Source organism: Astyanax mexicanus, chromosome 11 (genome assembly GCF_023375975.1).
Source record: "Astyanax mexicanus isolate ESR-SI-001 chromosome 11, AstMex3_surface, whole genome shotgun sequence".
Taxonomy (NCBI): domain Eukaryota; kingdom Metazoa; phylum Chordata; class Actinopteri; order Characiformes; family Acestrorhamphidae; genus Astyanax; species Astyanax mexicanus.
The window spans coordinates 9,070,975-9,097,307 of record NC_064418.1 but is presented as its reverse complement, the minus strand read 5'-3'; the positions used below and the strand labels follow the sequence as shown (position 1 = coordinate 9,097,307).

The 26,333-nt window shown below is 37.5% G+C and overlaps 1 protein-coding gene across 1 annotated transcript in view; it reads right to left on the bottom strand.

Annotated features, from left to right (window-relative positions):
• Positions 1 to 795: 795 nt before the first annotated feature.
• Positions 796 to 26,333, bottom strand: part of col4a1 (collagen, type IV, alpha 1) — a 65,716-nt gene continuing 40,178 nt past the window's right edge. Inside the window, exons 9-52 of the mRNA XM_049485104.1 lie at positions 25,885 to 25,956; positions 25,672 to 25,734; positions 24,479 to 24,514; positions 24,335 to 24,370; positions 23,731 to 23,808; positions 23,343 to 23,378; positions 23,177 to 23,230; positions 22,116 to 22,151; positions 21,952 to 21,996; positions 21,742 to 21,774; positions 21,554 to 21,614; positions 20,428 to 20,463; positions 20,150 to 20,296; positions 19,147 to 19,224; positions 18,593 to 18,676; positions 18,287 to 18,357; positions 17,178 to 17,369; positions 16,876 to 17,044; positions 16,676 to 16,768; positions 15,786 to 15,890; positions 15,562 to 15,659; positions 15,317 to 15,467; positions 15,073 to 15,186; positions 14,794 to 14,961; positions 14,137 to 14,226; positions 13,893 to 14,045; positions 13,708 to 13,806; positions 13,512 to 13,601; positions 12,666 to 12,805; positions 12,385 to 12,515; positions 12,193 to 12,269; positions 11,903 to 12,001; positions 11,345 to 11,395; positions 10,711 to 10,896; positions 10,088 to 10,221; positions 9,889 to 9,961; positions 9,592 to 9,663; positions 9,317 to 9,445; positions 9,038 to 9,136; positions 7,482 to 7,694; positions 7,194 to 7,371; positions 6,277 to 6,391; positions 5,981 to 6,153; positions 796 to 3,175 (exon numbers count right to left, since the gene is read on the bottom strand). Of these exons, the coding sequence (XP_049341061.1) occupies positions 3,094 to 3,175; positions 5,981 to 6,153; positions 6,277 to 6,391; positions 7,194 to 7,371; positions 7,482 to 7,694; positions 9,038 to 9,136; positions 9,317 to 9,445; positions 9,592 to 9,663; positions 9,889 to 9,961; positions 10,088 to 10,221; positions 10,711 to 10,896; positions 11,345 to 11,395; positions 11,903 to 12,001; positions 12,193 to 12,269; positions 12,385 to 12,515; positions 12,666 to 12,805; positions 13,512 to 13,601; positions 13,708 to 13,806; positions 13,893 to 14,045; positions 14,137 to 14,226; positions 14,794 to 14,961; positions 15,073 to 15,186; positions 15,317 to 15,467; positions 15,562 to 15,659; positions 15,786 to 15,890; positions 16,676 to 16,768; positions 16,876 to 17,044; positions 17,178 to 17,369; positions 18,287 to 18,357; positions 18,593 to 18,676; positions 19,147 to 19,224; positions 20,150 to 20,296; positions 20,428 to 20,463; positions 21,554 to 21,614; positions 21,742 to 21,774; positions 21,952 to 21,996; positions 22,116 to 22,151; positions 23,177 to 23,230; positions 23,343 to 23,378; positions 23,731 to 23,808; positions 24,335 to 24,370; positions 24,479 to 24,514; positions 25,672 to 25,734; positions 25,885 to 25,956 (4,440 nt within the window). The 3' untranslated portion in view covers positions 796 to 3,093. The remainder of the gene's footprint in view (positions 3,176 to 5,980; positions 6,154 to 6,276; positions 6,392 to 7,193; positions 7,372 to 7,481; positions 7,695 to 9,037; positions 9,137 to 9,316; positions 9,446 to 9,591; positions 9,664 to 9,888; positions 9,962 to 10,087; positions 10,222 to 10,710; positions 10,897 to 11,344; positions 11,396 to 11,902; positions 12,002 to 12,192; positions 12,270 to 12,384; positions 12,516 to 12,665; positions 12,806 to 13,511; positions 13,602 to 13,707; positions 13,807 to 13,892; positions 14,046 to 14,136; positions 14,227 to 14,793; positions 14,962 to 15,072; positions 15,187 to 15,316; positions 15,468 to 15,561; positions 15,660 to 15,785; positions 15,891 to 16,675; positions 16,769 to 16,875; positions 17,045 to 17,177; positions 17,370 to 18,286; positions 18,358 to 18,592; positions 18,677 to 19,146; positions 19,225 to 20,149; positions 20,297 to 20,427; positions 20,464 to 21,553; positions 21,615 to 21,741; positions 21,775 to 21,951; positions 21,997 to 22,115; positions 22,152 to 23,176; positions 23,231 to 23,342; positions 23,379 to 23,730; positions 23,809 to 24,334; positions 24,371 to 24,478; positions 24,515 to 25,671; positions 25,735 to 25,884; positions 25,957 to 26,333) is intronic.

Below are 26,333 nucleotides of genomic sequence, written 5' to 3'. Positions count from 1 at the left end.
GTGCCAAGTCCTGCTGAAAAATAAAATCTGCATGTATGCATGCATAATATTCTATAAAGCAGAGGGAAGCATGAAGTGCTCTAAAATGTTCTGGTAGATGCTGCATTAACACAGTGGATCAACACCAGCAGATGACATGTCTCTCCAAACCATCACTGATTGTGGAAACTTCACACTAGACCTCAAGCAGCTTGGACTGTGTGTCTCTCCACTCCTCCTTCAGACTCTGGGATCTTGAATTCCAAAGGAAAGTTTATTGATGAATAGTGATGGTGAAAACTGAAATAAGACAGTGGATATATGCTTTCATTTTCATATATGCAGAACACACAAAACAAAAGTAAAAATAAGTTTTTATAGTTTTTTTTTTTTTTTGCTTTGTACCAGTATAAAATTTCTTTCTTTTAGCATACATCATGTATTTATTACTCATGTGTGCATCACTGCAGATATTTTAAAATTGTAGAACAACATGTTTTCTACCTCACAATGTTGCATTTATACACAATACTGTGGTGACAACAAATCTGTGGTTCTTGGAATAGTATATAGTTAATTGTTTAAAAAAAAAGGTTGCTAAACTGATGGAAATATATGTAAAAAGCCAGGGGTGTTTGTATGTTAGTATAAAATGACCCATATATACTGTAGGATAGAAGTCCCTTTAGGTTTTAATGCTTAAAAAAAATGTTAGCAACTAAATTGGCCTAAATAGAATAACATAATTAGAATTACACACACCTTGTGCACTTATACTGTATGGCACATAGATATCAGAAAACAACACACAGCACATTTATACAAACAGTTTTATTGTATTGTATGACTTCAATCCAGAGGGGGGGAGACACAAAGTGAGAAATCTGAAAAATAAAAATAAAAAATCCTTCCATGAATCTCAATGCTGAGCAAGTGCTTTTAATACTGCATCCAGGCATTCGCAGGGGAGGCAACATCATCAGCTAGGAAAGGCTACAGCGGCATCCGAGTGAGGTCAGTGACGTTACATGAAAGAGTACAATCAGCTGGTGTGGGCTAAACCAGGATGAAGGCGTGTGTGGGCGATCTGAAACAGATCCTCGATTTTCACAACCCCAAATTTGTTTAAGGCACTTCTCGGAATACATAAATAAACCTAATAAATCTATCTGGCTTTGGCTGAAACAGTGGTGTGGTTTAGGCTGAATAAATGCCAGAGAGGAGAATAACTACCTGGACTTTATATACAAGAGGATTCTGAAGAGGTTAACACTTACAATATCTACTTAAATCAAGTATATTCAGTGTACAAAATGGTAAGTGTACATGTGCATATTCTTTGGTCTAGCATTCAATTATTAGGCACTTAAGACAGCAAAAGAAACTCGAGACACATCGTGAAGTCTAGACAGACCAGCACTGTAATGACAAGGACAAAGACAGCACAGCATCCTGGGTAGGGGAGGTTGAACAAACAAGGTTTGGATTAGTGCGGCAGAAGCTGAATGTGTGGAAGTACTGTATATAGAAGCCTTGCTTTAATTATTCTAGCTTTTCATCACTATTTATTTGGCTGAGCAGTTAATAACCATGTTATCAGTAGATAGTGTGGCTTAAAAACTGTATATAAACTATTGACTCTGAGCAGTGGGCATGACCATCTGATTCTATGCAGTAAAGATTACAAAAGAATGTATGCAGATAATGCATATAATGAACGCATGTGTGAGTGTGTGGTGCAGGTAAGTGTGTTTGATACCTGGTGATAATAGAGGATACACACACACACACACATATATATATATATATATATATATATATATATATATATATATATATATATATATATATATATATATACATACACACACATTAACCAGTTGCCACACATTAAAACTGCTTGTAGATGTAAACATGGGTTTGTCCCACTGCTTCCCCCCCAAACTTTAAGATGAATTTAATATAAGGGTGCTTCAAAAAGGGTTCTTTGAGTGAGTGATACCATAAAAAAACACTTTTGGTTCCATTAAGAACCAAACCACCATGTTTCAGTCTAAAGAATGGAGTAAAGAATAGGTAAAAAGGTTCTTTAGACGTTCAAACAAAGGTTCTTCACACTCACATTTAGTTCTATGTGTTACAAATATGGTCCTTCTATGGCATCCCTCAAAGAACCCTCTGAAGCCCCCTTTTTTTCTTTTTTTAAGAGTCTAGCATAGAAACAGGAATAGCAATAACAGCTGCATACACGGATATGCATACGGCTTACAAGAGCATATAGTGCTAAATAATATAATCCAACATTATGTGCCTTAATCAAATCAAGGTTGATTATATTATGACTTGGTCAACAGAACAGTGAAGACGGCAGTGTGTGGAAAAAGCGCCCTTGGTCACGTTATAGATTCATCTTAATCGTAAATTTCCATAAATTACTCAGTATGACAAAATTAAAATGCATTTACCTGAAGAAATGATCGTGACGAGTTGTTAGTTACTATAACAAACGTTTGATATTTACAGCGGAGCTCAAAACTACACCCTGACTGCTGGACCGCGTGAAGTGGATGCTGACAATCTGTACTTACGGTGTGCTGGAGTTAGTAACTGTAATTGATAATGAGAAACTGAACAATAAACAAAAGAGATAAACTGGATACTTACAATTGGTGCTGTTAAATGGGACGGGTAAAATTGTATAAAAAATAACACACAAAAGGATCGAGCGATAGAACAAATAGAATAGTTATATTCAATAGCACCTGATTCACAAAACTCTTTTTCAAAATGCCAGCCTGTTCACTAGTAGATGTAATCAGTGCAATTGTGAACAGGTGTCATCTGCTAAAGGAACATAGTGAGGATGTTAGTGTATGTAGTGTTCTGATTGGAGCAGAGCCGCCAGCAGGGGTGGGGGGGTCTGGTCAACGCAGACCAGAGAAAGCTGACATCTGTCTGTGTGGTTCCATCAGCGTTCTTCAGTCCTTAAAGAACACCTTTTAAGTCCATCATCTCCTCTAGCTTTCTCTCTCCAAAGTAGCACCATGCTGTTTTTTTTTCTTCTGTAAAAACTGGAACATTAAAACCAGATGCTGAAGAAGGAGCAGGTTTGGCTTAAGTCCTCTTCATACACACTTGACACCTGCTGATGTGGGTTCGTAGATTGCCAGCCTTTAGAGTAGTTGGGATAGGTTTCCTGGAATGGAAAACATGGCGATTACACTCAGCAAAGATGCTACAAATGAAACTTTTAAACCTTCAATTAAAGTCAGTACAAAAATCTGTAAAAAAAAAACAAACAAAAAAAAAGTGTTTCTAGATCCAGATAGAATAGTTGAACAAGAGGAGTCTCATTTTAAGTAAATTTATATCTGACTTGTGTTTGGCGAGTTTTCCATTCCACCTTAAATGAGGTGGCAGTTACAGCCTTATTCAAGGTGTTTCTGACTGGCTTTGCATGGAAGTGTTTAAGGTTCACAGCCAAGTGTATACAGTATTTACATTACATACTGTCAGTCCTGACGCAGTCAGTCTGCCTGCTCCGGACTTTAAACTACTCAGCAAAGGCTCCGCTTCCCAGCATGCACTTACACTGGACTTCCCTGTCTCAGCTGATCACACGACGCAATGGCGTTCCCACTCTCCCAGTTACTAATTGGTTCCACCTGTACTATCTAGTGTAAATACGCTTTTATGTCATTTTGCTCTGTTCCCTGCTGAGTATTGAATCTAGTTCTTTAGCTCTTCTACTTTGCATTTCCTTTGTTTATTGCTTTTAGTTACCGACTTGTTTTTGTTTCCGACTCCTATTTTTGCTTTGCTCCCTCTATTGTATATTCTGCTGCCAAACCTTTTTGTATTTTTGACTCTTCTTTTGCGTTAGTCCTCTTTTTGCTGGATTTACCGTGTATGACCCTGTTTTGCCTGACTATTCTCTGGTATGTTGTTTATATTTGCTACCGTATTGTTACTGACCCTGCCTGTCCCTTACTTCTCTTGTAAGCCTATCGCCTTTGTTAATGAACTGTGTGATTTGTATCTGCGAGTGTCTGTCGTGTGTCTGGCCAGCGTGACACATACACTGTTATTAAATAATAATGATAAATAATACAATTTATGTAACTGTCTAGTTAATTCTCAAGTAAACACTAATATTTAACAATAGTACGTTGTGTGTTCCTTAAACTATTACATACAATAACATTAGTACAAAGACCGTTTGGTTTATTAAATAGAATGGAAATCAAATTGAGTTTTTTTTTTGCGTCATCGATTAATCGAAAAATCATCATCAGATTATAAAAAAATTGATTATCAAAATAACTGTTACTTGCAGCCCTACTTCAGACACCGTTATTTTAGAATAAATATATTAGAATAGAAGTTGCAGGGATGTTTATTCCAGCTCAGGATTATTAATGCATTCAATTTAAAATAAATAATATAACTGTAGGTACTTCTGCTTTAACATCCTTATTGATCCTACTGAAATGCACTAGAAAAAGCAACAGTGAGGCAGTGAAGAGTGAAACCCATCACCAGAGAGAGATGGACACCTCAGAGGATGGTTGATGGTACCTGGCAAAATTGAATCAGCAGTTTTGTGATCTAGTCTCAATACAAACTGTTTATTGAGCTTGACATCACTGGAATTTATTGGCGCTTTTCATTCAACAACCATTTTCATCCAAGGCCAGTGTAAAGAGAGGAAAACCTGGGCCAGCCATAACATTAAAACCACTATATAGGCTGAGGTATGGACTCCATAGGACCTAGTGAGCATTAACCTTTTCAGCAATTTGTGCTTCAATAGTTTTTCTGTCACATCTACAAGCCTTGGTTGCCTATGAGCCTGTTACTGGTTCACTGCTTGTCCTTGAAGTACTTTTGGTTGATACTGACCACTGTATGCATTAGGAGTGTCACGATTCTCTAAATCCTTGACTCGATTTTTTTTCGATTGTAGGGTCACGATTCGATTCTCGATTTTCTTTTTTCTTTTTTTTTTTACAGCAGAGAGGCCTGTGCCAGTTTTAGTTTAGTCAGTCAGTTAGTTTTGGTCAGTCATTGGTTTGATTAATCAAATTTACAATATCTTATTTCAAAAGGTGGGCTTGATATAAGTGATGCAAAGTGATACAAGTGATCTGTAATACACCATTAGGCACTAATGGTCAAATTTAAATAATTTGAATAAGATATATATATGTAATGCCATCTAGTGGCTTTTTTTGGTAGCAGCAGTGTGTACTATTAAAACAGCAATTGTGCAACATAAAATAAATAATAAAAAAATACAGGAACAGTCATGTACAAAATAATAGAACAAATAGAGCCTTAACAAACTGAACTCTATCCTACTATAACAGTTAAACATGAAAAATAGGACTCGATCCCTGAGAATGACAAGTTTTTTTCTTTAACAAAGATATATTATTAACTTTATCTGAGAGAAAGATGCTCCTTTAGGTACCAAAACTATTAACATATTTGAGGCTAGACAAAACAACTGTTATTTTTAAATTTTCAAGTTTTTCTTTAAGAAGATGAGAATGTCCACATTCTCTGGAGAAAGGGCTACTCTTTGAGCAGTCACAATGTCCGAGTCGGCTACAGTGTGCTGCGCTATTTGCGTAGTGCGCGCGTGCTTGCGTAGCTTAGAGGGAGGGATCGTCGATCATCTTTTTGACTTCGATGCTCGAGACCATGACATAATTCGATAAATTCGATAAAATATCGAAATCGTGACACCCCTAGTATGCACGTGAACACACCACAAGGCCTGCCAATTTTTAGGACCACGACCCATTCGTCTAACCATTACAATTTGGGCTTCAAGTCCTTCAGATCGTTGCATTTGCCCATTTCAATCCCTGACTGTTCACTTGCTGCCTATTATAAATATCCCAGTCCTCGAATAAGCACAGGCTTATTCCAGGACTGTTCCATTAAATGTGTGGTTGACATGTCAAATGGTGAAACAGCAATGGTGAACATGTACCTAAACATCTCCTCATCCTCGATGGTGGCCAGCCAGAAGCTGTAGGAGTTGGCGTAGTAGTTGCAGGTGCCGCGGCCGTGACACTCGATGAAGGGAGCTGAGCGGAACTCCTCCAGACAAGATCCAGGAGAAGCCAAAGCCTGACCGGATCCCTCAGCACCTGCACTGGTGTGCTGCGAGAGTGCAAAAAGAAAGAGAGAATATAAAAGAGAGAAAATGAGAGAAATGCATTTCAACAGCATTTGATTATTCTATTGTAGATTTTATTCTACATTTCTTCTTTCATGTTCTCTCACCATTACAAAGGAATATCCAATCCAGAGAGAAGTCCAACCCAGAGGGCAGGGAGGAATAGCCACGGTCTGACTGTGCACAGCAATCACCATGGCTGGAGCTTCACACACTGCACATCTGTGAGAGAATACATACACACGCACACACAGATACACACACACACAGAAATACAAAAAAACTGTAAATATAAGTCAACCTACAGTATGTTTTCTTAAGATGACAAAGCTAGCAATCATTGTTTGGGCATTTTTTTCAAAATACTTTTTTTTTTTTAATTAAGAACTACTCAACTATGCGAAGAAAAAAATACTTTAAATCTTTTCAAGTATCCTCAAGTGCAGTCGCAAAGACCATCAAAAAGTTTATAATGAAACCGTTACTCATCAGGAACACAGCAGGAAATAAAAAATGGGCGGTCCTGATGAGAGCCAGTTTCATCATCATAGCATTTTTAATGGTCTAGCTGTGACTGCACTTTTTCTCTACTTCACTGTATACCAACCCTACCTCTTCACAACTTTATATCTGATGCTCTCAAACTCATTAAGTGGCACGAAATTCAAGAAATCAACTCTTGACGAGTTCAGCACAGCTGTTAACTGAAAGCCATTCCAGGTGACTCTACCTCATAAAACTGAATGAAAAAATATAGAGATATGCAAAGCTGTTATTTAAGCAAGAGTTGCTATCTTGAAGAATCGAAAATCACTTTATTTGTTTACCAAATAATGAAGGTTCTTCATAATTTGGATGCCTTTAGTGTTAATCTACAATGCAGAACATATTTCAATGTATAATATTGTTCACAATATTAAAAAAATGTTGGCGATATTATTGCGTACGATATGATATGTATACCTATGTACCTATCTATACCACAGTACAGCATCTAAAGCCTGAGACACACAAGTTCACTGACCTGCTGATGAACGGTTTGATGCTGTCACCAGTAACGGGGGCCATGCTCATAGGCATGGGTTCAGGAGAGGTGAGCCAATAGGAGTAGTCATTCCGAGAGGCAAAGTTACACACGTTGTTGATGTTGCAGAAAAGGAAAGGCATGGGACTGAACTTCCGCAGGCAGCTACCAGCCGTACCTGAGAAACAATTACAGCATCTCTTATTTCTCTTGGTTGCTGGTATTCTTACACACAACAGCATTAGCTTTCTAATACAAGTACCATTTCTTAATACGTAAGGAACTGACCCAAGTCTTGGCCATGCGATCGCTCGTTGCCTTGCACGTAGAGGAGGGAGTATCCATCGTAGATCAGAGTGGTGCCTTGAGGACAGTAAGGAACATCTATAGACTGACTGTGGCGAGTAACTAGGAAACCATGGTCCATGGAAGAGGGTCCTGGAGATCCAGCTGGACCTGGAAGTCCATCAGGACCTGGGGGGCCTGGATATCCTCTGGGTCCTACACAAAGAAGAGTGGTGTAGCTAGGATTGTCAAAATAATTACGCTTTATGTCATTATGGTACAATATAGGGATATAACTTCTATATTTTTTGCTGACCTCAATATCAATATATCAATTGTTTAAAAAATAGCTTAACTTTACTTTATTGTTTAGATCATTTAGGATATTTAACAATAATAAATAATAATAATTCTAAAGAAAAATCGGTAACACTTTCTATGAATGTCATCTCTATAAGACTCAATAAACATACTCATAACACATTATAATGAATTTATAAGGCATTATAAACATGTCTATACATATTTATAAAAATATATAATTCATAATAGCCATGTTTATGATGCATCATGAACTGTGATTATAAATCATTAATAGCTGTGTTTATAACATGTTATACGTCAATACCAAGAAACTCAGTCCCAGCTTACATACTGTATTATGACTAAAAAAGCTTACAACTTATAAACACACCCTCAATAATACTCTTAATAGATTTTTAACCACTCATGAAGTATTCTTGTTGTGAACATAATATTAGTTATTGTCAATTATAATGTATTATAACAGGTCTTTGTGCACTCCAAGTAAAGTGCCAGACTTTTATTGTGGGACTAGATTATTAACGATAGTTATATACTATTTTAACATATATATTATAAGCACAGCTTATATCACAAGTTATAATGCTTAATAAACATGGCTATAATGGGTTATGCATTTTTATAAATATTTATAGCCATGTTTATAATGCCTTATAATGCCTTATAACATGTTATGACTGTGGTTATAGAGTCTAATAGAGATGACATTCATAGAAAGTGTTACCGAAAATTCTATTCCGATTTCAGTGACTGAATATACTTAATTAAATTCAAATAACTTTGGTAATTGGTCCAATTGGTGTAGCATAGTAATTGCAATTGCATTACTATGCTATATTAGTATTATCATTATATCATACATTGGTCTTAATGTCCAAAGTGTCCAAAGGACTTTGGACAATGTTTAGATTATTTAGGATATTTAATAGTAAAAAAACATATATTACGATTATGTTTAGATTATTTAGGATATTTAATAATAAGAACTTCTATAAGAATTTCGATTCCAATGACTGAATATTCTTATCATTTAAATCTTAATAACTTTGGACATTGGTCACTCAAAGGTTGTTAATGCATCACTATGCTATAATATTATTGTTATATAACAAATAACTCTTAATATTGTTGCTAGTGCAGTTATATTTAGGCAATAAAAATGATGATGATAAAGGTATATTAAAAAAAGTTTTCCATTATGGCAGATCTATTAATATTAGCATGCAGGCACGTACCGGAAGGTCCAATAAGCCCAGGTTCTCCTTTTGCTCCAGGATGTCCATTGTACCCAGGTGCCCCATCTTCTCCTTTCATACCCTGTATACCCATCAGTCCTGGGTAGGTAAGATTGTTAAAGAGTGATAAAAAGGTAGACAGACAGAGAAAAAGAGAGAGAATCAACATTAGCATTAGCATTAGCAATTACGTTGCATAAATGTTTGTCTGAAGCCCTGATTTCTGCCTACATTTGCCCCAAACTCATTATATTATGATAATACATTTGGAAAACTAACCTTGTTGTCCTTTTGCTCCAGGGAACCCTTGAGCCCCAGGCAGACCTGGAGGACCCTGTGGTCCCGGGAAGCCAATATCTCCTTTTATAAAGGTACGGGGCCCAGGAGGTCCAGGAGGGCCTTCATTTCCTAGAGTGTTGTATAGTAACAGCAATTAAATGAATTATTTACTACAAGGATATTGCTCATACCTTCTTATTATTAACACTGGACTATCCCAACCCAGCAGCAGCACCAGCAGAATAAAAGAAAGAAAAAATAATAATCACACAAACCTTTAGCTCCAGGGAATCCTCTGTCACCAGCCTCACCCCTGGAACCGATCACTCCAGGTGGACCCCTCGATCCTGGGGAAGACATATATATACAGTATATATATATATATAAGGCTCTGACACAACAAGGTATACAAAAAATAGATCAAATGAACAAACAACCAATACAAATTACATCAATATTTAGTAATATTTAGTTTGCAAAAATAACAGCTTTTAAATGCTTCCTATAGCTTCCAATGAGAGTTTGGCTTCTGGTTGACAGTATGTCTGATTAAGTTTCAGTATGAGTCTCACCTTGGAATCCAGAAACACCTTGATTTCCCATCTCACCCTTTGGTCCATTATAACCAGGTAGGCCAGGCTCACCCTGAGAAGACCACATACAGTTATTAAATTACTGCTTTGTTATTTCTCCTTTAAAATAAGATTAATTATATATATATATATATATATATATATATATATATATATATATATACATAAATTAACTTACCTGAAGTCCAATGAAACCTTTGTCACCTTTTAGACCCACAGCACCCTGTGGACCTGTGAAACCTTTCTCTCCCCTCTCTCCTTTGGCTCCAGGACTTCCTGGAACACCTGCTGGGCCTGGAACACCAGTCTGCCCTATAGACATGGTAAGAATAATACAGATATTTGGCAGATATTAATGTTATATAAAATATCACATTTTAAGTTCCTGAACATTCTTGTTGGCTGACACGATTGACAGAAATGATGCAGCACAGAGCTTACTATCATTTATCTTAACCCTTTCAGACCTGAATGATCTCCAGCGGTGGACAAAAATGTAAGAATGCTGTTTTCTGCATTTAAAACTCATAATAAAAAACGAATATTCTAATATTCTGCTATAAAATCTATATAGCACACATATTGATCTTTGTATTTTACAAACTATACCTAAACAGTAAAAATAACATGATTAAAAATGGTTCTAAAAATCACATTCAATTAGTAAAAACTACTTTGCCTCAATGGCTCTAGCACTGTTACAGTTTTCCATTGTTTTTGCTGTGGAATTAGCGCAAAATGGTTAAAAACTGGCTTTTAAAGCACTGATACAAACATATAAACATTCAGTTTGAAAACTACCTGGTTCTCCAGGCTCTCCCTGAGGTCCTGTATTGCCCTTAGGTCCCTCCATGGACGGCCCTGGTAATCCTCTTTCTCCAGGTCGGCCCTGGATCCCCTCGTAGCCAGGTAAGCCCTTCTCTCCTTTGGTTCCAGGAATACCTGGGATTCCCGGGGTACCAGGAAGACCTGGGTGGCCTCTGTCACCTGAAGGTGGAAATGTAGGTAAGAATTCATGCTAAGGTATAATTAATGAATTAGGTGGCTGGCAAGCTTTACTAGGGTTAGTAACTCTGGTATATGGCAGATTATTACTACTTTTTTACAATAGTTATTAAATTAATTAAAATAAATATACCGCACATTAACTACTCCAATACAATGAAGTAGCATATTTGAAGGACTACACCTTATATAGACAGCACATTCAAAGTCCAGTGTCATTTCCTTAACCAGACCAAAACCACTTGAAGAGTTCTCTGGTCAGTCTAAGGGAAACACCTTTTTATGAGGATTTAAAAGGTTTTTATCGTAACTAAAGAAACTAAAATCAGGGGTTTAGTTACCCTTTAAAGCAGTTTTATGTGAGAATTAGTGCTTCATGCTACTGGGCTCCTGGGCTGCATAAAATGTTTCTGCATATTTTGAGACTGACCTTTGTGGCCGGACTCTCCAGGCGTTCCAGGTAAGCCTCTACCAGGTACACCTGAAAAACAAAAAACAAACAAAAAAAAGAATTTAATGGACAATTATATCATTTTCTTTCTATTTTATAACGATGTACAAGATTTATTCACACACATGCTTGAGAGGCCCGTTTGAGGAGCCTCTTGCTGTTTTACAGTTACATTGCATTAACATACAGTGTGTGTTGCAGTGTATGTTGTAATATCTATAAGGTAACTAATATTTAATACCACAATACCATCAGTTTTACAGCTAAAGCTGTAAAACACTCTTAAAACACTTTTAGGTTTAGGTTAATAAATATTTGAATGTAAGACAATTTAAATTAAATTTGATTTCACTATTTGACTAAAACCTTGTGTCTCCATTATTTTTACTTTTTGGCTAAATTAACAAGTGTCAGAAACTTATAAGTCCAGTAAAATTTCCATTTTGGAGATACAAGGCTTTTGTCTGACATGCTTATTACTTCATTATAACTACAGAATATGGCATATTTGGAAATGCAATGATTTTATTTACTAACCTGGATCACCCCTCTCTCCTGATGCTCCGGGAATGCCATCTACTCCTGACTCTCCTTTCTGCCCTGTTGGTCCTGGAGGACCCTGAAGACCAGGCTCACCTGGATACAAACAAAACTCAAAATCTTATAATAATGTCTGTAAAAAGTAGATGTATTGTGTAAAGTGGTCGTAGAAAAGTGTTATATATCAAAGTGTTTTGTTAAAACTACATAAAAGTAAGATTGGCACAATGCAAAATATACATATCAGAACATCTTGTGATGTTTGTACAAGCAAGTATTTCACCCACCTGGACGTCCTGAAAGACCTGGGTCTCCCGGTGACCCAGGTAACCCTGTAACACCTTTCTCTCCTGGTACTCCAGGGCTACCTGTTTGGAAAGCAAATATTAATGAACACGAAACTACCTTAAAATATGAACTAAAACATTCATTAACTACATGTACCTAGCCTTATAAATCACTGTATATAGAAATCAGACTTGCCTGGATAGCCAGTCTGTCCTGCATCTCCTTTCTGTCCTGGAGTTCCTGGACTTCCTGGGATTCCCATTGTACCTTTCACTCCCTTCTGTCCAGACTCTCCAGGGAAACCAGGTGTACCCGTTTGACCCTGTGTGGAGCAAAAGAGATTAGCATAGCTCCTGTAGATGTTACATTTCAACACATACTTTACTGAGATATTTACTAAAAATGCTAATGTTGTAAACAAATTAGAGAGATTTGATCTTTCATTGTGTACAAATAATAATAAATACTCCACCTTCTCGCCAGGGACGCCAGGGAATCCTATTCCAGGAAGACCGTGTTCTCCCTTTTCACCTTTTATGCCTTCATCTCCCTTAAACCCACGATGTCCAGGTGTTCCAATCGTACCTTTAGTACCCTTCAAACCTCCAGTCCCTGTAGATACATATCAATGGCATTAACATTATGTGACTTTATGCATTTATTACATTTGTTTATGCCATGTTCATGTTCTAACCAACAGTACAGGGTCAACTCAGTAAATATCATATGTAAATAACAGTAAAACATTCAAGGCCCTATTTTTATTTTTTATTTTTTTGCGCAGCTGGATTTTGACTGTAGTAAAAGTATGCCTTGCGTTGCTCGAAACACACAAAAGGCATGAACTAATTCTATGAATTAATAATGGGTGTGTTTTGGGTGTAATGTGAAATAAACCAATCAGTGTGCTAGTTGTCATTCCCTTTAAGAGGCAGGTGTACATATGTGTTTTGTGCATTATATGATAGGACACACCATGCCTATCAATGTAGATGCATTCATAAACTTTGATGCTATTTTAATGGCGTGGTTGCAAGATGTGAAAATAGACTGTCTGTGTAAATGGCTAAGAGCACCGCAACGTGCATTGTGCAGGGTGTACGGTAGAAGACTCAGTATCAAATCACAATCAAGTTTATTTAGTTTACCTGAAACCTAAGTATGATTATCACTCACTCAAAAATGATTTAGGCATATTTTTAATATGGTAAATGTATTAATGCACAAAATTAAGTTTAAAACCCAAACTTGTGATTGATTTATTAATGTGATATTTTTATCAAACAACTCTTAAAGGTAAAATTTCATAATATTGTACCTGGAATTCCCATCTCTCCGATGCTTCCTTTAATTCCAGGCTGGCCAGGTACTCCAGGTTCTCCAGGAACTCCAGGGTCACCTTTCTCACCTAAAGTAAAAGAGTGAAACATGAAATAGTGGCACACTTTTTATGCATTCACAGGAGAAAAGGTCAGTGCAGCAGAGAATTTAGTAAGCAGTCAGGGGAAGGTTACCTGGCTGTCCTGGTAATCCAGGCATTCCATCCTTTCCAGCCAGTCCAGGATCTCCATCGATTCCAGTGGCCCCTTTTGAACCAGTAGGACCAGGATCACCTGGAAGAGCAGATCAGAGTTTAATTAGTTGACAAATATATACCAGACAGACCAGAACCTTATTTTTTGGGATCCAATTTTCAAACCTCTGTCTCCAGAATCTCCCTTCTCTCCTTTCATATGCTCCATGTCCACATCGGTCATATTTCCAGGTGGTCCTCGTTCTCCTTGCTCTCCTCGTTCTCCTTTGACACCTTGCTCACCAATCTCTCCCCTGGGCCCAGTCAGACCAGGGTCACCTGCAGGGGTGAGAATATTTTTGAGCACGTGAGGAAACATGCATTATATGTACTGTGTGCACATAAAAGGTTGAAAGGTGAAAGGTTTCACCTCTTGGTCCAGACACTCCGGGGCTTCCTGGACCACCTTGATAACCTTGTGACCCCGGTGCTCCCATTATTCCCATATCTCCTTTGGGACCTATGAATAAGTACAACATGCAAACAAGTGTAAGCTCATCCACCTGTAATGTTCTTATGACGTAACATAAGGCCAATGATAAGTTTTAGGTGTGGGACGGAGCCTCCAGTGAGCTGCTAGTCAATAAACAGCAAGTTTAGGTTAATTTTTACACCCTACATGATTCACTTATCACATTTGGTATCGGTTTATAGTCTCTTTAATAGCTGGCAGTTTTTCAGGTAAAAAATTTGCCTTAGTATTTATTTGTTTTAACAAATGTATGTCTACCTATTAGTGTGTGAATTTCACTTACATGTGACTTAAATAGCACTGCTGAGGTACATATACAATTAGTATAGCAGTGTTGAGGTCAATGTATGACTAAAATAGCTGAAGTGTTGCTGAAGTGTATTTATGATTAGAGCAGCAATTAGAGTGTTCAGTAAATATTTTTTTGTAATTGCAATTTTGCTATTGCTTTTTCTATTCGTTTTCTAAAAAAACTGTTAATTTGCACTATTCCTCCCAAATATTTAATTCTGTTTGGATTTGGCCAAAATGTACAACTCATCAAACAGAACTCACCTCTTTCTCCGGGGAATCCGTCTTGGCCAGGACGTCCCGGATCCCCTGGGAGCCCTTTTGGTCCTGGAATGCCAGGAAATCCAGGGGAACCCTTCTCACCCTGAGGACCTGGCGTTGATGGACCGGGGTAACCTGGCAGACCTTTATCTCCCTTTTCACCGGTACGACCTGCAATTTACACAGATGTATTTAAAGTCACTTGGCTGGGTGTTGTTGAGTTGTACGTACCTTGCTAGGTTTATGCATCTAAGAATTAAGGAGGATCAAGGGGGAACTCACCAAATGGACCAGGTGGTCCAGGGGGTCCCATTGGTCCAGTTGCTCCAGGCTCACCAGGTCCTGGAGGTCCTGGTGGTCCGGCCAAACCGTGAGTTCCTGGAGGTCCTCGTTCACCTGAAGGAGAGAGGTTGAAATTGAATGTAGACACACTTGTTAGGAGGCAACTAGTATTGAACATCTAGACAGCTCATGAATTAAATGATGATCTGATGTAATAATCGATGCCAGCAAGCTAATACCTTACCTTTTACACCCTGAGGACCAGGTGGGCCAGTACGTCCTTCAGGTCCAGGGACTCCTGGCATTCCTACATTACCCTTCTCACCTGGAAACCCTGGCACTCCTGGTTGCCCAATAGTACCCTTGGGTCCTCGAAGGCCAATACCAGGTTCACCCTTTGAGTTAAATGTGACAGAACTCCAATGAATAAAAATAAGAAATGACAAATTAAAAAGAATTGAGACCCAAGGACAATCAATCAAACCTTACCTTTTTCCCTGGTTCTCCTGGACGTCCAGGAAGACCATCCTGCCCTGGCTGACCAGGTTCTCCAGGAACTCCAGGAGTGCCTGGAATACCAGAGTATCCTAAACAGAGAGAAAGAGAAATATATTTAACATACAGGCACTTTAATTCAGTAAAAAAAGACATACTCCATAGGAGTCTAATACAATATTGCTGATGCATATTGCTCCTCATGCTTATCAATTTACCTTTCGGCCCTGGTGGCCCAGGAAATCCAATTCCTGGAAGGCCAGGGTCACCTTTGTCCCCGGGGAATCCTGGCAATCCTTGATCACCTGGAGTACCACTTTCACCTTAAAAAAAAACAAAAAACATTAATGTTAATAATGAGTCCAGCACAACACAGATATACAGAGCCATAATTATTGGCACCCCTGGTTAAGGAGTGTTCTTAGGCTTCTAATAAATTCTTTTTTTATATATATATATATATAGGATAACACTGCAAAAAAGAGAAAAATCTAAGGTTTAATTCAAGTGCCTTTATTTGGTGGGGAAAAAATTACACATTAAGAAATAAATCATTTGAATAAAATCATGAGTGCCACAATTATTGGCACCCCTGGTGTAAAATTACATTTATTTTAAGGCTTTTAACACATTTTAATTATGTCAGGTACATACATTGTACTGTATGTCTAAAAGTTTGTAGATGTTCTTATCCAAACGTATTTCTATAATTAATCTCCTGCAGTTAACAGAATTTCCTCAACTGCTTTTTTATTTATTCATGACATTTCAAACAACCAATCAGATATAAAATACCAGCGTATTACTGTTAGCAAAAAAAAAAATTGTTGTTTAATAGAGTTGTGTGCTTACTTCTTTACAATTTACTATAAAGTAACAAGTCATTTAGCAAAGGGTGTCAAACATCTACATCTACATCTGTATAATAGTGCCTGATGAATGAAGAATTTACTATGCTTAAGCAGATAAATGGAAATAAATATGTAACCAAACCTACCTCAATAAATATATTATCTGTAATGGTATATATATTTGTATTTATTTATTAATTTTCATATCTTGAGGAGAGGAGAAGGAATAACATTGACAACAGTTACAGCGAAGTTACCTTGAAGGCCAGGTCTTCCAGACTCCCCACGAGGTCCTGGTGGTCCCTGAGGTCCTGGTGAACTTACACCTTTTCCGGGCTCACCTTTAGGACCTGAAAATGTATTTAATTTATTTTAAAATATATACAATTTTATTATAATACATTACAATGAATTGTGGAAAATAAATGTCAATTAAGCTACTTTGTAAATTACTGGCCTGGTAATCCTGGTCTTCCTGGCATACCAGCCGTTCCTTGAGTGCCCTTCTCTCCAGGTTCTCCTGGTTTACCAATCCCTGGCAAACCTGGGGGTCCTCTCTCACCTGGGGGGCCGCTAAGACCTGGATCTCCAACTTCACCACGATCTCCTTTAATGCCTACTCTAGCCTTTGTAGAAATAGGTAAAGTTTGGTTAAACCAGAATGTAGGAGTCTGATTTAAGAAGATACATGTAAATGGAAATAAAATGATTAGTATTTAGTATTAGTATGATATAGTATTAGTAAAGATGGCCACTCACTGGATCTCCTTTAGGTCCTGGTTGCCCTGGGCGTCCATCTTTCCCAGGAAGTCCATCTATACCTGGTAATCCTCTGGTGCCAGGGAAACCGGGTGTGCCCTTCTCTCCCTTCACATTTGGAGCCAGAAAGATATCACCAGGTTCACCCTGCGCTCCCTTAGCACCCATCAAGCCTGGGGGACCATCTCTACCCTGAAGTCGAGAAAGAAGAATTGATAAGATTTTGTTTGCAACTGTGATTATAACACGTAGTCATCCAGGTGTTATGTATATGAAAGGGGGGGGGGGGGGGGAGTCCAGTCGGTGATGAGTGTCAACCAGCTGCACCTGTGCAACGCTCTATATCAGGGGTGTCCAAAATACGGCCCTGGTATTTTAGAAATAGAATGAAAGTTGGCCCGCTGTTAAGCAGGTTTTTATAATCTGCACATTTCTAGCGCAGAAAAACGGAGCTAAATAGTCTAAAAGCGGAGAGAGTGCACATTTCTAGAGCTGAAAAACGGGGAAAAAGTGTCTAAAAGTTGCCGTAATTAAGGAGTTGAATATTAAGAGACATCATGAAATTAAACATCAGTTTGAAAAATCTTAGTTTACACAACACTGTCAAAGATAAAGATAGTAAGTCAAGTAAAATGGTGTGTAAATAAAAGTAATCAGGAAAAATGTATTATTTAAAGTGGTATATTTCATTATTTGTTTTATTACAGAGTGTGGCCCGTGACTTTAAATATATTTCTCCTTCTGGCCCCCAACAAAAAAAGTTTGGACACCCCTGCTCTATATAAACCCCAATCAAACCAACACTTCTCTGTCGCACCTTTGTAGAGGGCTGACCGGTTACAGAGAGAAGAGAGAAGAGATGAGATGAGAAGAGAGAAAAAAAGAAAAGTGAAAAGAAAAAAGGAGAAAAGAATTGAGAAGAGAACACCTCTACACTTCTTCTGTTTTTAACCCACCCATTCTCCAGTCCCCTCTGTGAAGAGTACACTTTTCATACTATTACTATTTCAGAAATATAGCTTCTTCTTCAGTTTGAAATGCTTTAAAAATGCCTATAAATGGCTGAAGTAACCAAAGATAAATACAAAGTATACATGAAAAAGGCTTACAGGGTTTCCAGGAGATCCAGGAAGGCCTTGCTGACCCTTATCTCCTTTCCCGCCTGCTGTTCCAGGGAAACCTAACAAAAAATAATATTTCTTATGAGCCCAGTGTACGAGATATTATATGGCATAACAAAAAAAAAAACATTACAAAATTATGTTAGCAAAACCCAAAACCCAGCTGATCCAGATTTGTTCTGACCTTCATGTGTAGTTTGTATGAAAAGGCACAGAACAAATGAACATACTTTCTGTATGTGCTGCAAATGTGCAACAATGTTTTATTTTTTTTTCCCCTCAAAAGAACCTTACCTTGATTTCCTTTTGGTCCTGGAGCACCAGGTAAACCTGGAGGGCCAAAACTTGAACATTCTGTGCACGTATCTCCTCTGTCACCTAAAAAAAACAATGCAAGATAGAAAAAATATATATATATACTTAAAAGTGAACCATATATTTAGTTTGTCTTTCTCTGTGTGAACAACAAACAAGTTATATAGTAAAATCTCATTAATAACCCTCAGTTAGTGTTTCTTTTAAATTAATGATGATGTTATGATTTCTGATGCTGTGTAAACCAACAGGAGTAAACTAAGACACCATAACAGATGAAGAGCAACAAAATAATTTATAATTCATAAATTAATTTTATGTTATCCCATTTTCTCCACAATTTAAAAGGCCAATTTCTCAACCCTCTTTTAGATCCGAATTCATCTGATGTTGTGAAGCACAGATTTTTCCAGTATAGACTGGGTAAAGAGTAAAGTGTCCAAAAAATGAAAATAAAAATATTGGCTCTAAAAAAGTATAAATAATTAATAGCAAAGACTCAGAACCAGTTCCTCAAATTAATCACATCTTGCCTTTCTGTCCGATTTCTCCTTGCAGCCCAGGAGGTCCAGGAGGGCCTGGTGGTCCTCGGTCAATATTGCACTCTCCACCTGTAGGAAAAAGATGACAATTAGAGCTACCTTGATAAAACTTGTTAGCTTTAGTTCTTTAAAGCAACATTTTGTTTTGTTTTCAAACTAATTTCTACTCGCTGAAAGTAGCTTTTTAGCTTTGGTAATAACTAAGATGTATTTTATTTTATATAATTTTATTTTTTCTCCCCAATTTACATGGCCAATTACCCACTCATTAGGACTCCCCCAACCACTAGTAATGCCCCAACACACCTGGAGGGTGAAGACTAACACATGCGTCCTCTGATACATGTGAATTAGCCACCGCATCTTTTCGAGCTGCTGCTGATGCAGCATTGCCGAGTAGCATCACAGCACGATTGGAGGAAAGCGCAGTGATTCGGCTCCGATACATCAGCTCACAGACGCCCTGTGCTACGGACATCACCCTGGGAGTGATGTGGGGAAAGAGCACCATCTACCCACCCGGAGGGAGCAGGGCCAATTGAGCTCCCTCTGAGGGCTGGGGTTCGAACCTGCGACCTCCTGCTCATAGTGGCAGCGCTTTAGACCGCTGGACCACTCGGCGCCCACTAAGATGTATTTTAATGAAATCCATCAAATAGATAAAAAGGATATAGAGTATAGTGACTTTAAATACAAAATAACAATAACATAACAATATTAGGTCCTGTAGAATCTTCCTATTTACTGTTGGACTCGAGGAGGGGGGGTGGGCATCAGACCGCAACTGACCTCCTCCGAGTCCCCATGGTTGAAAAGTATCCTTAAAGTGTCTTCTATAGTGGCAAAAAAAAGAGACAAGGTTCCCATTTGTCCGCTATTCTTGTATGAAAATCGAGTGACCGAGTGGCCATTAGGGTGCTCCTTCTCGCAATAAATCACGATGATGTGCCCTCTAGATCCAGAAATGTTTATACGCTGAATTTTGTACACTTACTTAATTGTCCAGGTGGTCCAGGTGGACCAGCAGTTCCATTAGCTCCCTGTGGTCCTCTGAGAGACTCTCCACGAGGACCTTGGTCTCCTTTCTGGCCGATCTCTCCAGGTAAGCCTCTATCTCCTGGAGGACCCTGAATATTTTTTCCTATGGGCAGTAAGAGATGTAAGGATAAGACACAGGCACTGGGTGAGGTGCAGAACTCTCACAAGTGAAGAAAAAGTAAATTAAACAAGGCAGAAGCTTTTAAGCTTTATATCTTTTACTTCAGCACTTACCTGGGTAACCACGCTCTCCAGGTTGTCCAGGAAAGCCTGTGAAAAAAAGATGATCTCCAGATTAACAGCCATTTCTACCTTTTGGAGTAAGTCAGTTACTTTCTTTACTAGTTATTTGTGTATCTGATCTATATTAATAAGGGATGGAATGTACGTCTTAGTAATGTCATTTTAGTTTTTTTTATTGTAAACAAAATTGTCAAAATAAAGAAAAAGAGAAAAAAAAGAGAAATGGTGATATGTTTATTCGTAAGTTGGCCTCAAATATGGAACACATGTATCAAGATCTCTTCAGATCTTCCCAAAATGTAAAGAAGAAAAGGGGAAAACAGTGCTCAGAATCAGGCAGCAGCAAGTGCCAGGTTCCATTAAATCTATCATCCTGTATCTCCCTCTGGTGGCCAGTGCTGGTCTAGCAGATGATCCAGCCAGTTCATGTGTTTCTCTGAACCAATTTATATATATATTCTGGTAAACAAAAGCTACAAAATACACTACAGCAAACTAAAATACCATAATCGCTATAATACCATATTTTTTGCTATTTGTAAAGATCTCAATGTCTTAGGCTTTACTCTATTTTAAAATTGGTTGAATGGTAAATAAATGGTGATGCAGTTATTTTCAGGTGTGATTCCCTTCTATTGGGGAAAAATCTTAAATTATATTTGAATATTTGCATGTTTTAAACAGTGATGGAAAACGCGACTGCATGGATTATGGCCAAACTACATATGCTGTAACAGCTCTGTCATCACGTGATTTAAACAAGCTAAATTTTTAAGTCTCTAAAGAAAGAAATTAAACATTATTAAATTAAATTAAAAGCCACAGGTTTTTTGTTTACATATCGTTCAATGTCCATTCTTATATGCATAGATGTGCACACACAAATATACAGATATATATATTAATACACACTTATACCTCCTAAATGTGCAATATTTACAATGTCTTCAGTATTACAGACTAGTGTTACTAGTGCTATTTACAGGGTTTTAGATTTTGGTGAATGTCCTTTAAAATAATACATTACATATTTTGCCCAGTATATATTAAATCATTTAGATTTTTTATCCGAAAGGTTATTTTTTCCATTATAAAAAACAGCCTGTTTATGACTTACCTATCTCTCCTTGAGGTCCAGGAAACCCTTTAGGACCAGGGGGTCCAGGTGGTCCGCCACCCTGTTACAAAATAACAGAACTGATTACAGACCTTGTAGAAAATTAAAAAAATAAATAAATAACTGATGAAAACTGTGCAGAGCTATTAACAAAATACAATATAAAAAAGAAAAAGTGGTCTGCTTACGTATCCTGGAGGTCCTCTCTCTCCCTTTTCCCCCTATTAAAAAAGATCCAGAATATAAAATGTATTATATCAGATTCACACATTCACAACAGACAAATAGAAATTATTGTAGATCTTACATTATTAATGTACTGTAATATTCTAGCAATGTATTGATTACTGTGACAGGTAGTTGAAGAAAAAAATAAATCTTTAAAGGTCATCACTTACGCTATAGCCATTGTCACCAGGGAAACCAGGATCTCCTCTTTCCCCCTGTTTTAAACAAGAAATCAAGAAAAAAAATCACGTAAAATATGAAGCTTATGTATAAGAGTAGAGTTCAGAGTATAGAGTTTTGATGCTAACAAATCCAAGCCACAGCCAAACTCTACCTTAATTCCAGGTTCTCCATCCTTTCCTGGCTTTCCCTGGTTTTTACAAGAAAAAAAAATACAATCCATTTTAATTGATTGAAATTATTTCAGATGTTTTCATTCAGATCAGAAAAAGTAGGTTGTAAATGTGCAACAGTGGGGTTTTAATATTTTACGCTATTTATCAGAGCAACACTGCCTGAACATTCCTACAGCAAGCTGACAGTGCAAGAAAGCAGCATGTACTGCCAACCACCAGCAGAGGGCCTGCACACTGCAAAGGAAGAGCTGGTGGGTCTCAGCCAAAAAACTTCAAGTCCCAGAATCCTCAGCACTGACCAGGCTCAGCTGAGAGACACAGCATAAAAAACTGGTAACAGTGCAGAAAAGAGAAAAGCGAATAAAGGAGTAAACAGGAAAAATAGATCTCAAAAGAAGGCCAAAAACTAGATCTCAAAATAAAAAAGAGAAAAGTGAAAAATAGAGGAAAAAAGAATCTTAAATTAAAAGCCAGTTTGGTTGTCCTTTGTTTGCCTTTAACGCTGTTTTTCACCCTGCCATTTTTAAGGCCTTATTTCACAACCATTGCACACTTAAAGCAGCACTAGGTAGAATTTTCTTGATTTTTTATCTTTTAAAAGAAGTAAAATTACAGCTTGAAACTCACTGCAGCACTGCATTGAGGTGTATTAGGAGGAATAGCGGTGCTCTTGTGTCTGTGCCGGAGCTCCTCTAACCCCAAACCAGACTCTGTAAGTTTTCTGAGGCGGCCGCGACCAACGCTCGCGAGAACTGCGACCTGCTTTCCGACCTTTAGTTCTAACAGTTCTACAAGGACTACTGGTTCATTCTTTACAAACTAACATACAGACACTCTGGCAGAAGCTGGAAAGAGACCGAATATGTCTGTGAAAGCCAGAAAACGAGAAAGAGTAACTAATCCGCCTGAAACATTTATTACACTCTACTTACTCAACTGTAGGGGGAGCCCACGAGCACAAAATCTCAATCCTACCTAGTGGAGCTTTAATGTAACAATCACTCCTTTACTTCTACTTCTTGAAGCTCATGCTACTCACTCTTGGTCCTTGAGGTCCTGGTTCACCTTTGATTCCTGTGTCATACACTGAACACTGAAAACACAAAGAAAATAAAGTTAAATAGTGTATTTTAAAAATCACTGCTGTGATACTTTAATAATCTCTACAGTTGAGCATCTGAATTGCAGGTACAAAAAGCACTTACTCTTTCTCCTTGGTCTCCTTTGTCTCCTTTAGCCCCCTACAAAATATAAAAAAAGAGAAAATCTGTGAGTGTGTTGTGTGTAGGTGTAAAAATGGCTTTACCTATCTACTACGCATATCTGTCTGCATAAATCATTAATTTATTCAAAATCAAAAAAAACTATTATAACTATTATAAATTACCACAACCTTATTGTAAAAATACACAATATCCATGTGAATTCACAGCTTTATAAAAGCTTTTATTTATATTCTGACAAAACTAAAAATCAGCACCACATATACAGAATGTAATACAGTTTTCATTTTCAATCCAGTGCTTATATACTGAGTTATACTACATTAAAATAGCTGTAGTGTAAATCCAATCACGAACAGAGTTGTCCTACCTGTAGATATACTGGCGGTCCTTCAACATAAGGGGGCTCTGGAGCACGTCCTGGAGGTCCTCTGGGCCCTTGCTCACCCTGCAAAAGAAGAAAAGTAGTTATATCAGTATATATATATATTTAATTTCATGTTTGCAAAAGAGCAAATATGTTTGTTTCTTTATTAGTGGATATGATTCAATATGGAGAAATAATGTGATGGTCTATAATGCTGTGGAGTATCCCAATATCAATGTAAAACAGTCCTAAATGCACTCAGGTGATCTCCATTTCACAAAACGTGAGAAAACTAGCTCCGATCTGCGGTATTATTAATCAGGATTGCTCCACTGCTGAATTGGTTCAATTACTTTAAAGGGGGTGAATGTGTGTTCACCTTAACATTAAAGAGTTTTGTTGTTCAAAATTATGTTGACCATGATTTCGCTTCTAAAACATCAAAGCATCCAAGGGGTTGAATTCTTTTAATAAACAATATACACACAGCTGGAATGTGTGCATTACTAGAATCTTTTAGGATGTCAATTAGAACTGCACGAATTAAAGCTGATAATTCAGCATCATATTTTGAGCTTCATACTCTTATGGATTCTTCTTGACTTACCTTCTCACCCTTCGCACCAATAAAGCTGAGATTATACTGCAAAGCAAACAATGATAATGGGAATGGAATTAGTTTTCTATTTAATAATAAAAATATATATTAATTAAAACTAATCAAGTCAGACTACTCAAAATGAACACCTACTGGTGGACCAGGTGGACCGGGAGGCCCAGTATATCCCTGAAAGAAAATTCAGGAAAATGCGGATTAGTTTAATTGTATATTTCACATGCTGTGTGAATGGAGTGTGGTATGGTATGCAACAGTGGTATTCAAAGCATTGTAAGATGCTGTACCAGATGATATCAAGATATGTAATGCATGAGGGAAAATATTATTGATTAAAATCGAAAAGGTTTTTACCTCTAATCTAACCTTTCTCAACATCAGTTTTATATAAAAGCTACACTTCAGTTCTTTACAGTTTCATATGTCCTACAATTAAACCCTGTGGAACTCCGCCATTCACAATAAGAACAGTTTCTGTATTAGTAATAATAGCAAAAAAAATAATTAGCCTAGGGTTTAAGGGGGTGCCATATAGAATCTGTAATTTACTACTCCCTTTCTCCCACACTCCTCTTATTTCTCTCAGTCTCACGTTTTAGTAATCATACTGCATTTACAATAAACAATACCAAGGTGTCTCCGTGTCTATGTTACCTTCTGGCTCTCTTTCACTGTTGGTGTAGCTATTCAACCGAATAAATTAAATCTATCAAGCTCTGTGTATCTCTTGATTCTAGTCTACAAACTAGCTTTCGATTTTTTTTTTTAATAATCATTGAAGCACTGTTGTAAGTCGCTCTGGATAAGGGCTTATGCTAAATACCTTAAATGTAAATGTAAATGTATAAAGATTTTAACATTCATTTATAAGTTGTCTGACCAGAGTAGGATGGCCCACCCTTATATATTAACCTTAATAAGACATGTGATAATGTATGTGATCATATAAGGTGTATATGTGTGAGTCTTGGTTCCTCCCAGTGTTTCTTCCTCCTTCAGCTGTGTGGGAGTTTTTCCTCTGTTGATCACTAGAGGTAGTTTTAGTGGTTTTTTTCTCATTCTCTGTCCTGTGATCACATTCTGTAAAGCTGCATTGCAACAATATCTGTTGTAAAAAGCGCTATATAAATAAATAAAAAATCTATTTAATTTGATAATCAATAATTTGCAGATTGTAAACTTCTGTAAGACCCACATAGTAGCCCCAGTAGGTGGTACTTCAATGTTTTGGTTTGATCATGGGTGCTACATTGCTCTAAACGTTTGAGAACCACTGCTCTACAAAATACACTCTCTCTCCATTTGTGTGTTTTTATTAGATCACTCACTTTGGGCCCTGGTGGTCCAGGTGGGCCGATTGGTCCTTGTTGTCCAGGGTCTCCAGGTGATCCCTTAGAAAAGAAATCAGATATTTAAATTCTGTTCTGTTCATCCATTATAATGTAGAAGCACTGATGAATCACACATTTAAACACAGTGAAACACATTTGAATACTTTTAAATATATGCATAATCGAAAACTTAATTGAGGTCAGTCTTACTGGCACTCCTCGTTCTCCTGCATAACCTCTTTCTCCTTTGGTTGGAATAAAATCAATACCACCTGGATCACCCTGAGTGAGAGAAAAGTTAGGTTACTGACCAGCATTTGTACATTTCTTTTAAAAAGCCACTAAACCCTAAACCATATTTATTTCCATTAATAGTTGGAATTAACTGCTTTGAAGTAATGCAACACACCAGTGCTGCTACAAATTTCTATAAACATTTCCTAACCTTTAAAAACACTTTTACTGTGCTCATTTCTGCCTCAGCAAGCCCTTACAATTTCAACTGTGCTATAGGTGTGGAGGATGTTTCCGGACACTCACAATATGCAATTCAGTCAATCAATAATACCGCCCTCTGGTGATGTCCAACCATCTGCCCCGCCCCTAAACCCATACATCACCCAGTGTCCCTGTGTGTCACACCTTAGCCTGTGTCTGTC